At 41.7% G+C, this 12920-nt stretch overlaps 2 protein-coding genes across 26 annotated transcripts in view; one reads left to right on the top strand and one right to left on the bottom strand.

Annotated features, from left to right (window-relative positions):
* Positions 1-12920, top strand: part of LOC108175891 (serine/threonine-protein kinase MARK2) — a 657969-nt gene that overhangs the window by 180304 nt on the left and 464745 nt on the right. The gene's annotated exons all lie outside the window — the stretch shown is intronic.
* Positions 1-12920, bottom strand: part of SIPA1L1 (signal induced proliferation associated 1 like 1) — a 429087-nt gene that overhangs the window by 98623 nt on the left and 317544 nt on the right. For all 20 annotated transcript variants that reach the window (XM_051826282.2, XM_051826275.2, XM_051826274.2 and 17 more), the window contains one exon: positions 915-1089. In XM_051826282.2, the coding sequence (XP_051682242.1) occupies positions 915-1089 (175 nt within the window). The remainder of the gene's footprint in view (positions 1-914; positions 1090-12920) is intronic.

The raw sequence follows: 12920 nt of genomic DNA, 5'->3' as shown, positions 1-12920 counted from the left end.
ATGATTGTACAGGGTGAATACCTTTATAAAGAGATTAAGGGTGTTTTGAGATTTAGCATTTCATGCAGTTGCAAACAGAGTACAGAATGTTAAAATAATATTTCAGAGGCTAGGCTATTTATGGGTTTTAATAGTCTCTCCTGCATGTCGTTTCCAAGTTGGCAACAGCAAAACCATGGCAACAGGAAATTCTTCCTGCAGTGGAGTTTATGAATGCTTTTCTGTTTTCATGACTCAATTCCTTATTTAATTTCCTGTACAGAAAATCAGAAAGATCACTATAGACTGCAGTACAGATGTGCTAATCCAGAAGCCCTCTCAAAGGAAAACAGGCCACAGGTGTCCATGGATGGATTTTGAAATAAAATTGAAAATGGCCTCCAAAAAGACATGCAGCAGACATCCACATCCCCTAAGGAAAACAGCAAGTTGAGAACTTGACTATTTTACTGACAACTTGGGGAGGGTGAGAGGACAGCCCTGCCCGGTCATGTGCCCTAGTTAAACAGATTGCTTCATTCCTGTACTTTTCATCAACACATTATATGAGCCAAATACTAAAGCTAAGTTATCTACGTTTTTGGAGATTACGGACAATAACAGTTGACTCCAACAGCACCTAAACGTAAGGAAATGTAAGCAATGGTATCCTAGAGCAATTCTCCATCTGCGTCCATGGCCCTGGCTCTAGCCACACGTCTGAGAGCATCCTTTGCTCACAGCCCAGTCTCTGCTACTTTGATCATGATCTTCGGCTGTTCTGGTGCTACAGCTGCTTTCTTTGGCTTTTCTCTCCCCAGCTGCAGCAGTTATCTGCAATAAATGGCAATGCTGTTTCACCGATAATTTAGCAGATGCACATCAACACAGCAGGAGGAAAACAAGCCCAGGAGGAAGCTCTGAGTATTTCTTACTTTTGGTGTCAAGCTGTGCACGATACTTCTCAAATCCTTTGAGCCGAACTCGTTCTCCCAGCAGCTGAAGGAATTCCTCAAAGGCTGGGCCGGCGGCTTCGTTGTTGTACATCTCTTCCTCAGTGCTCTGTCCGGCTTTGCAGTACATGATGCCCACTTTCTGCTGATAGTTCAGCTGTGAAGGCAGGCAACACAACGCACGTAAAACACGAGCAGGTCCATGCTGTACCCAGCACTCAATGGCAGTGAGCCCTGGGGGATCTGCCCAGCAAATAGCTAACACCTTTCTTCCCCTCAAGTTCTTCTAATTCATTCTCTGATCCCAAACACACTGTGGAACAAGCATCTGTGATGTTCAAAAAAAGGAATGAACACTTCCTGAATGTCAAGACCATACATCAGGAGAACTGATGCTGATACTTGAAGACATTTCCGTTAATGGATTACAAAAGCTCAAAACAAGGCTCTCAAAAACAGCCTGGCAACAAAAGGCAGTTCTTTTCCAATGACTTCCCCTTCAAAAAAGCAAGGACTTAACAATTTAAAAAGAGGCCCACTTAAGAAAACATACATTAAAATAAGTTGTTTTGCACTAAAAAGTCCGTTAATGTCCTTGAATGGGGTGGGGGGGGTATAAAATTAAAAACAGCTGTTTCCCAACATTGTTCTTTCAATATTTTAAAATACAAACATTGGTTATACCTTTGCTAGAGCCAATACCAACAACATACTTGGACAAACTTCTTTGTCAAATATTTTTCTGAATAAGTACATGGGGAGAAACTTTAAAAGGAGCTACAAAATGGCAAACCAGCTGGGGGCAAATATATGTTCCTTCCTCCAATACAAAGTGAAGCAAGAGAATTATGATCTAGCACACGCACTGCAAACGTCACTGTGCAAGCAAACTTTAAGGTGGTCTGCTAGTCATTTAACAATCAGCTTTCAGTATAAAAATGCACTCTGAATTCTCAGTGACATCAGCACAATTCACATCACTTCTATTTCCAGAGTGAAAAAGAGAGGTGGGATTTTAATAGCTAACATTTATTGAGTATCTATGTGCCAAACACTATGTCCAGTATTTAATGAATATTAACTTGTTTTTTAAAATTCTTACTTATTTGAAGAACAGAGAGACACACAGAGAGACATGGAGAAACACATACAGAGACCCAGGCAGAAGGAGAAGGAGGGGGTGGGGGTGGGGGTGGGGGTGAGGACAGACCTCTTCCTCTTTTTGTCCCAAAGCCTGGGACAGCTAAGGCTGAGCCAGGCAAAGCCAGAAGTCCAGAACTCAAACTGCTCCCATGTGGGTGGCAGGGACCAACCACTTAATGTTATCACTGCTGCCTCCCAGGGTACACATTAGTAGGAAGTTGGGTGTGGAAGGAGAGCTAAGAAGTGAATCCAGGCACTCTGATATTGGATGCCTGGGTACCAAGCAGTATAGTTAGGCCTGCCCCAACATTAACTTGTTATCCTCACAACAGCTCACATGACAATCACTACCACTGTTTGACTGATAAGCAAAGAGGTGAGAGAATGGAAGACAAAGTTAACTTGCTCAGAGCGCTGTGATTCGGCTCCATTAAATACCACCAGCACTCAACCAGGCATGTCTTCCTCTACTTCTATCACTGCAACATATGTCCACAACTCCTTATTTGCAATTCTGAAATTTAAAGGTGAAAACTGAATTTAAGCAAACACATTTGGCAGCAAAACTTGATATGAGGCCGACATTAGTACTTTTAATTTATTTTGTTGTGTGAATATTCATATTTTCCTCTGTACAAATATTAATGTGTCTGATTGTGGGGTGCTGCCCCAGATCCTGCCCGCTGGGAACATTACTGTATGCACATGCATCTTATTACCCTTCTAAAATATGAAAATTTTCAAATTCTGAAACACACCCAGCCTCTGCCACTTTACATTTAAGGGACCATGAACCTGAGCTGCTCTTTTTACCTTTCCAAAGCAAATGGCTCAAATGTGGTGGGAAAACACCTTTTCCCCCCTCACTGCACCCTGCCTAGTTGATGAGCAAGTTCCACAGCCTTCCAAGGGCCCACAGACGGAGAGCTCAATCTCCCCAATCTGACGTGACTCTACCAGTGCCTCTAGTGGAAGCAAAGTCCCAGTCTGAAACTTGCAGAGCTGAATACACTGATATTAGAATATATTTTTTAAGTTTCTTAAATTTTATTTGTATTTATTTGCAAAGCAGAAAGAGAGACTGTACATCTACTGGCTCCCTTGGCAAATGCCCAAAACCGAGCCAGGCTGAAGTCAGGAGTCTGGAACTCAATCCATTTCTACACACATAGCAGGAAGCCAGTCACTTGGGTCATCACTGCTGCCTTGCAGGGTACCCATTAACAGGAAGCTGGAACTGGGAGTGGAGCTGAGACACAAACTTTACACACTCTTGATATGAGATGTGGGCTTCCCAAGTAGCATCTTAACGCAATGCCTGCTACGAATATTAGAATATTTTAAAAGTAGCATCCTACCAATATTATTGCTATTTAATTTTAATTATTAACAGGAATACATTTGGGAGTTAGGGAGGAAAAAAGAGAAAACAAACATCAGGATAACGCCTGCACTCCACTGCCGTGTCACCTCCTCTTCAGCTGGCCTGTTTCCAGCACTTGACTGTGGCTAATGCATGGAAGGGAATGCCCACAGGGAAAGGTTTCATTTTGGCTTTAAAACTGAGCTTAGGTCTCAACAAATGAAAATGTCTTGCTAAGGCTCTGTTACAGAAGAAGTCCTTACTACTGCTGGGTCTGAAGACTGAACCATTGTCATCTCAGTCTCTCCCTCTGGAGTGAGGAAGGGGCTCAGAGCTGAAAGTGGGCGGAGCCACCCAGATGGGCCTCCACATGAAACAATGTAAAACCAAAGTCACACCCTCAATGGAAACCTTAACAGTGTCAGTGGATTTGCGGACTTCTTTAAAAACCTCATGGATAAAGGTCTGGCATTACACCATGCGACATTCAAAAGGATTCATTGCTACAAGAGGAAGGAAGATAAGTAAGGAAATCTCCCCAGAAAGCAGCTCCCAGGCAAGGAGGCACGGTGCCCGTCTTTTGGCTGGGTTCTTTCATACCCCAGTGAACTCTACCTGCAGAGAGAACAAACTGGTTTCACTGGTTGTGAAAGGAATGATCCTTTAAGAGGATTAGGAAATTTGTCAGAATGTCAAATTTTCTTCATTTTGAAACCGTGCCAAATGTCTGTACCAGTGCCAACATAAAGCTCTGTCTGTCCCATCCTCTAAGGTGACAATGAGCCTGTATCCTTGATTTCTAATCCAATTAAACCAAAGGTAGGTGTTATTCTCTCAACTCAAGCTCCTCGCATCCTTAGTTAGCAAGCATGTTCCCTGCCAAAACATGAGGAGTTGTTAGGGAGAATGCAGTAAATGTATAAGAAACATACCAAGAAAAGGAGCAAGTGCAAATGGAGTTAAAACTGTGAACTGGGACTTTGGATTGTTATGAAGCTAAATAAAATGGTATTTAAAAAATACTAACAGATATGTGTGGTTTCATAAACATAGTACAATAATTATTCATAATTTAACTATTTTATAAATTATAGTTTGTATGCACATACTATAATACAGTATATGTATATTATATATCATATACATTATATTATACACGTAATACTTTAATGTTATACTCAAAATAGCTACAATGACACCTGACTCCACCCTGGGAACAGGCTGGGTTTATCCACAGTTTAGGATCTTGCTTTGGATGATCTCTGGGCCACTGAATAATGTTTCTCTAACTGCAGGCTTTGCAGATACAATGCTCATATGGGGCACTAGAGGAAGTGTCTGGGTACTCAATAAATATTTGTATTTTAAAGATTACATGGTCAGCACAGTAGGACAAAGGTTATATTTTAAAGGAAGACCTTGAATCTCAAAAAAGCATCTCTTCATATATACCAAAAGTGATGCAAAGACACAGATACTGTGACCTAATTTACAGGGCCCTGACATCCCTGGTCATTACCAGCAGCTACAGACATGAGGTAGCAACTTCTCCAAGGCTGCTTCAAAAGTCTTTTAATATTTTATTTTTATTTTTTATTTTTGAGAAGTAGAGTTACAGATAGTGAGAGGGAGAGACAGAGAGAAAGGGCTTCCATCTGCTGGTTCACTTCCCAAATGGCTGCTATGGCCAGAGCTGAGCAAATCCGAAGCCAGGATCTTCCACTGCTTTCCCAGGCCACAGCAGAGAGCTGAATCAGAAGAGGAGCAGCTGGGACTAGAACCAGCAAGAATATGGGATGTAGGCGTTGCAGGCAAAGGATTAACCTTCTGCGCCACAGCACTGGCTCCCAGAGGTCTTATGTTTGGGCCCCATCTTCCCCGTGTCCTGGCCAGAAGGCTGCTGACTGGGACATCACAGCCCATGGTAACAACCCAGCTTTCACAAAACCATTCAGACAGACACTTTGAGGTATTCGCTGTGCAACAGTTCTCTAAGGCTCTCAGGGAGGGCCATGATGTCAAAAATATTTTCGTAGTAATAAATTAAGAAGCCTCTTTCTTCTCCCACTGGCATCAACTCTGATGGCCAGTCCCACTGCTGGCAACAAACACACCAGTGCTGATACTCCTCCTCATGGTGGTACACTCAGCCCCTCCTGCAAAAAATACATCTGGTTAAGAATGTCCTTAAGGGCCAGCACTGTGGCTCACTTGGTTAATCCTCTGCCTGCAGCGCCGGCACCCCATATTGGCGCCAGGTTCTACTCCCGGTTGCTCCTCTTCCAGTCCAGCTCTCTGCTGTGGCCTGGGAAGGCAGTGGAGGATGGCCCAGGTGTTTGAGCCCCTGCACCCGCAAGGGAGACCAGGAGGAAGCACCTGGCTCCTGGCTTCAGATCGGCGTAGCTCCGGCTGTGACAGCCATTTGGAGGGTGAACCAACGGAAGGAAGACCTTTCTCTCTGTCTCTCTCTCTCTGTCTGTAACTCTACCTGTCAAATAAATAAATAAAAATCTTAAAAAAAAAAAAAAAAACACCAAAGAATGTCCTTAGGGTCAACACTGTGTGGTAGCTGGTTAAGCTGCTGCCTGCAATGCCAGCAATCCCTTATGGGTGCTGGTTCAAGTCCTGGGTGCTCGACTTCTGATCCGGCTCTCTGCTAATGAGCCTGGGAAAGCAGGGGAGGATGGTCCAAGTGTTTGGGCGCCTGTACCCATGTGGAAAACTCAGAAGAAGCTCATGGCTTTGGCCTGGACCAGCTCTGGCTGTTGTGGCCATTTGAGGAGTGAACCAGCTGACAGAAGATTTCTCCCGGCGCCGCGCCTCACTAGGCTAATCCTCCGCCTTGCGGTGCCGGCACCCCGGGTTCTAGTCCCGGTCGGGGTGCCAGATTCTGTCCCGGTTGCCCCTCTTCCAGGCCAGCTCTCTGCTGTGGCCCGGGAGTGCAGTGGAGGATGGCCCAAGTGCTTGGGCCCTGCACCCGAATGGGAGACCAGGAGAAGTACCTGGCTCGCGCCAGCCGCGGCGGCCATTGGAGGGTGAACCAACGGCAGAGGAAGACCTTTCTCTCTGTCTGTCTCTCTCTCACTGTCCACTCTGCCTGTCAAAAAAAAAAAAAAAAAAAAAAAAGATTTCTCTCTCTGTCACTCTGCCTTTCAAATAAGCAAATAAATCTTAAAAAAAAAAAGTGTCCTTGATGAAGCAATGGAATATAAATTTTTATTAAATCTGGACACTTGAAGTACTTTTAAAATCCTATGCGATGACATGGCAGAAAAGTAGAAAGCACTTGTTGCCTATGGAATACACAAGATACCCCAAGGAAAAGCACTTGCTCAAACGTGTCAACTGAACGAGTTGCTTTCTTCCATAAAAGACTGTGGTAGACAGAATACGCTTCCCCGCCTCACAAGCCCTGCCCATTCTGATCCCTGGGTCCTGTCAGCATACAAAGTCATGTGGCAAAGGGAAACAAGATAACAGATCTCACAGATGAGCATCAGCAGATAGGGAGCGTATTCAGGGTTACCCAGGTGGGCCAGTGATAAAAAGCTGGTGAGAAGTGGAGGGGCAGAAGATGATGATTAGAGAAAGGGCAGTGACAGTGGTGGGACACAGTACTGCTGGCCGAGAAGGCAGGAGAAGGTGCCTTGAGCTGAAGCTGGAAAGACTTAGACAGATTCATCTCTAGAACGCCCAAGTTCAGATAACTGTTGGAACTGTGATAAAAAACTAATAAAGCCACTATTTTTATTTGGAAGAACCACTAAGAGACAGCCTTCCGTTATTTAGGCTTGCATCTCTAGCACATACTTTCTTGAAAATAAAAAAGGGTGTTTGTGCTACTTGAGGGAAAATAACTGCTGATACTTCTTGCCAATAATATAATTCAAGCTTTAAAGCAAAATTTGAATTCTGGCAAACATGTACCTATTACAGTGTGCTTGAGAGCATCCCAACAGTTAAATATTTTTGTATTAAGATCAATGTTTATATTAACCATAGAACATTTTCATTATTGTAAAGTTCAGTCAACACAAAATTTGCATAAAACAACCAATATTTTTCTAACTGACCAATGCATGAAGTTATAAAATCAAACATACGTAAAAGATTCAAAGTACATGAAAGTCTCAATTTTTATTTTAACACAGTGTACTCACATGGTTTTAGATTCCATATTGCTATTAACCTTTAAAAACTACTATTTGTTGAGTTTCAGTGCTGCATTGAAAAAAATATTCACAGTTATCTCAAAGAGCCATAAAATACCCCTTTCTTTTCTAAATACATAAACTGTGTGAAGCCACCTTTTCCTAATCTACTCCAACCAAACAACATATTGCAACAGACAGCAGACACAGATATGTAAGCAGCCCTAATGCCTTCTATTAAACCAGACATTGAAAAGATTTGCAAAAAAATGTTAAATACTATTCTTTGCATTATTTTTTTTCAACAAAAAAAAGAGTTCAGATGGAGACAGAGATAAAGACAGAAACAGGAGGTGAGAGAGGGAGGGAGAAGGAAGGAGGGTGGGAGGGAAGGAGAGAAATGGGACTTCTTTACTACCACTCCGGCAGGCAAAACGGGACATGGCCAGGTTAGGCAGAAAGTCAGGTGTCCCCCACCTTGGTCTCCACTGACACTTGAGGTTAAGGGATTTTATATAGCCAGGCAGGGAAATACTGTCACAGCCTCCATGTGTGTGTTTTTCATGGATGCTGGGGTGAAGTCTTAAGGAGACTCTATAATTGCCAAATGCGCTTAAAGGCCTGGCTCTCCACCAGGACCTGACAGCATTATAGTGGGCTGCAGGATGAACAGGCCGAACTTCCCATTCAGCTGTCTCTAAAAATATCCCAGCAAGAGGGTATGTTTGGTTATGTTTGTGTGTGTGTGTGTGTGTGTGTGTGTGTCATTTTTTGTCTTTGTGGTATTTATTTAGAGTACAGAAATGATCACTTAAGTGTTTTCTCATCAAATGATTATTCTGAACTATTATAAACAGCTACGGACCAACAAACTGGAAAATCTAGAGGAAATGAATACTCTTCCAGACACATATAATCTACCAAAATTGAACCATGAAGACACAGAAAACCTGAACAGACCAGTAACGAGTAATGAGAATGAATCACTGATTAAGCCTCCCAACAAAGAAATGCCCAGGATTTGATGGTCTCACTGCTGAATTCTACCAAGCTTTTAAGGAAGGCCTAACACCAAGTCTCCTCACACTGTCCCCAAAACTTCAAGGGAACTCTTCCAAACTCATTTTATGAGGTCAAGATTAACTTGGTACCAAAACTAAACAAGGACACAACAGCAGCAAAAAGAGAACTACAGACCAATATCCCTAATGAACACAGATGCAAAAACTCAACAGAATACTTGCTAACTGAATCCAACCGCGTATCCAAAAGATCAATCAGTATTTATCCCAGGGTTTTGAGGATTATTCCATATACACAAATCAGGGGCAAGGATTTAGCCTACTGGTTAAGACACTTGTTAAGAAATCCACACCCCATGTTGGAGTTCCTGGGTTTGATATATAGCTCTAGCTCCCAAATCTAGCTTCTTGCCAATGCAGAACCTGGGAAGCATCAGTGATGGCTCAAGTAATTGGGTCCTTATCACTCACGTGGGAGACCTGGATGGAGTTCTTGGGTCTAGGCTCCGAACCAGCCCAGTCATTGAAGTTGTGGGCATCTGGTGAATGAGCCAGCAGTCTGGAGCGCTTTCTTTTTCTGTCTGTGCCTCTCAAATAAATATTTTTAAAAACTCTAAAAATATGCAAATCAATAAATATCACATCAGTAGAATGAGGATAAATATTATATCAACAGATGTAGAAAAAGTAATGAAATTCAACATTCATTCATGATTAAACTTCTGAACAAATTAAGTACTGAAAGATCAAACCTTGACATAATAAAGGTTAGACACACTAAACCCACAGCCAGCATCATAATGAGTCGGTAAAAGCTTAAAGCACTTCATTTTTGATCTGGAACTATACAAGGATGACCACTCTCAATTAGTCTTACTCACAGAGTAACTAAAGCCTTACCCTGAACAACTAGACAAGAGAAAGAAATATAAGACATACAAACAGGAAAGGGGAGAGTCAAATGATCTCTGTAAATGATCTGATTCTTTCCACTGAAAAGTCCAAAGACTATTAGAATTGATAAATGAATTCAGTAAGGTTGTGGCTAGAAAAATCAACATACAACAAGAAAAAGGGGGTGGGGAGGATGTCATTGTGGCATGATGTTGGCATTCTATGTGGGCAGCAGTTTTAAGTCCTGGCTGCTCCACTTCTAATCCAGCTCCCTGCTAGTGTGCCTAGGAAAGCAGCAGGGGATGGCCCCCATCCTTGGGCCCCTGCACCTACTGCAGAGACACAGGTGAAGCTCCTGGCTCCACCCTGGCTATTGTGGACACCTGAGGAGTGAACCACTAGATTAAAGCTCCCTATATATCTCCCTCTCTCTCTAATGTAAATAAATAAGTCTTTTTTAAAAAAGCTTTTATACACAAGTACAAATTTGTTAAGAAAAAATTCTAAGAGGAATCCTCTTCATGATAGTTCCCAAAAACCCACAAAATACTTTGGAATAAATTTAATGCATGATGTGAAAGATCTGTACAATGAAAATGATAAAACACTAATGAAAGAAATTGAAGAAAATATAAAAAAATGGAACGACCTCTCATGTTCATGAATTGAAATAATATAGTTAAATGTCCACACTACCTAAAACAATTTACAGATTCAATGTAATCCTCATCAAAATACCAGTGAAATTATTCACAGATGTAGAAAAAAAATCCTAAAATTTGTACAGAAATACAAAAGACACCAAACCAGAAGCAATTTTAAATAGGAAGAACAGAGCTGGAGCCACCACAATTCCTGATTTCAAATATAGTTACAATAATCAAAACAATGTGGCAGTGCACAAAAACACACAGACTAATGAACAGAACACAGGTCCCAGAAATGAATCCACACCTCTAAATCCAACTGATCTGCACAACGGTACTACAAAGATTCCGGAAGAAGGGCAGTCTGTACGGCAGGTGGTGCTGAGAAAACCAGAGAACCATTTCCAGAAGACTGAAACTTCACCCCTACCTCCCATCTTGTGCAAGCATCAACTCAAAATCCATCAATGTTCTAAATATAAGACTCAAAACTATGAAACTACTAAAAGAAAATATAGAGGAAACACTTCAAGACATCAATATACAGACCATGACTTTTTGAATGTAACCTCCCTCCCCCAACTCCACCCCAGTACTGGCAACAAATGCAAATGGGTGCAAACCAAGAAGCTTCTGCAGGGCAAAGGAAACAATCAAGAGAGTGAAGAGCTAATAACCAGTGCAATGGGAGAAAACATGTGTAAACTATTCACCTGACAAAGAATTAACATCCGGAAAGTGTAAGGAATTTTAAAGATTTAGTCCCGAGAAAACAAACAATCCAGTTAAAAAAATGGGCAAAGGCTTTGAATAGACATTTCTCAAAAGGAGAAACACAAATGATCAACACATACATGAAAAATGCTTAATATCACTAGCCATCAGGGAAATGAAAATCAAAACCACAGTGAGATACCATCTTATCCCAGTTAGAATGGTTATTATCAAAAACAACAGGTGCTAGTAAGGATATGAGAAAAGGGAACCCTTATATGCTGTTAATGGGAATGCAAATTAGTACAGCCATTATGGAAAACATTATGGAGGTCACTCAGAAAAATAAAAGTTGATGGACCAAGTAATGCACATTTCCTACATGGGGATATCTACCTGAAGGAAATGAACTCGGCACTATTCACAATAGCCCAGATATGCTGTCAACCTAGGCACCCATGGATGGGTGAATAAAGAAACTGTGATGTACACACAATGGAATATTATTCTGCCATAAAAAGGAATGGACCTAGAGATCACTATGTTAAGTGAAAAAAGCCAGACACAGAAAAGCAAACATTCCATGTGGGGTCTCATATGTCAAAGTTTTTAAAAAGTATATCTGAACTTAGAATGGTCATTACAACAGGCTGGGAGGGGCAGGGGTTAGGGGTCAGCGGTCAGAGGGAACAGCAGGTTGGCTAACAGATACGAAAACAGTTAGATGACCATAACGAGTTCCAGTGCTCCACTGCACAGCGGGGCAATTATAGTTCTCAACAACGTGTCATATTCTGTATGAACAGCTAGAAGAGACAGCTCACAGGCTGCCAACATAAAGAAAAGGAAATGGAAACACTGTCTGATTAGTTTATGCTGTATCATGTGTAAAGATATTAAATTAAACCCCATAAAAATTACAAAATTACTATAAATATTACCCAAAATAACATGTTCTCTGTCCTTTTAACGGTGCCCCTGTTTTTGGCCTTTTGGCTAAAGAGCACAGGCCTTTTTGCTGCTTCTTCTGTCTGTACATTGGTATTTCCAAGTTCCTAGCTTCCTTGGCTGGAAAATAAGAATAAGCACAAAAAGAAAACCCAGAGACATCACTCTTGTGCCATTCCTCAGATTCCAAGGTTCCTAGCCATCTCTGTTTTTTTCAAATTCCTTTTATGTCTACTTTATAATGTCTAGGATTGCTGGCTATACTTAACAAGAACAACAGGGGTAAAAAAGTCGATCTATTTTTCCAGAAGACAAACAGTTTTAAAAATTCCGTCCAGTTTTCCAAGTTTTATCAGTGGACAGCTGGTCTGCAACAAGTTACTGTGCCTTTACTGACGGGAAGACTCTGGTCTTTTAATTTAAATCCTCATCATTCACAGTGACAACATTTGTTTTAGTTTGTTTTCATAAATGCAACTCTCTTTTGTTTTTAAAGATTTTTTATTTATTTATTTGACAGTAAGAGGGAGAGACAGAGAGAAAGGTCTTCCTCCCGTTGGTTCACCCCCCGAAATGCCGCTACAGCCGGAGCTATGCCGATCCGAAGCCGGGAGCCAGGTGCCTCCTCCTGGTCTCCTACGCGGGTGCAGGCACCCAAGCACTTGGGCCATCCTCCACTGCCTTCCCGGGCCACAGCAGAGAGCTGGACTGGAAGAGGAGCAACTGGGAAATTGGGACTAGAAGCCGGCGCCCATATGGGATTCCGGCGCTGCAGGCGGAGGATTAGCCAAGTGAGCCACGGCACCGGCCCCATAAATGTAACTCTTAAGTACTTCCTGAAGATAAATCTCTATACTGTCCTCCACAGGACACAGAACAAAAGAATTCAATCCTGAGAATAAGAAATTCATTCTTATTGGGAATTACCAACAAAGATCCAAATACTTTTTTAAAAATGTTACATCTGCATTGGATTGTAAAATTATTTTTTTTCACAGTTTTACATTTATATATACTTGCATGGTTCTATTCTAATTTATTTTTATCTTTGGCACAACATAAACATACTATATACACAGATAATCATCTTCTCTAATGGTGTGCTA

This window comes from Oryctolagus cuniculus, chromosome 20 (assembly GCF_964237555.1).
Source record: "Oryctolagus cuniculus chromosome 20, mOryCun1.1, whole genome shotgun sequence".
NCBI classification, from domain to species: domain Eukaryota; kingdom Metazoa; phylum Chordata; class Mammalia; order Lagomorpha; family Leporidae; genus Oryctolagus; species Oryctolagus cuniculus.
The sequence above is the reverse complement of the archived record's forward strand: the minus strand, read 5'-3'. Positions and strand labels throughout refer to the sequence as shown.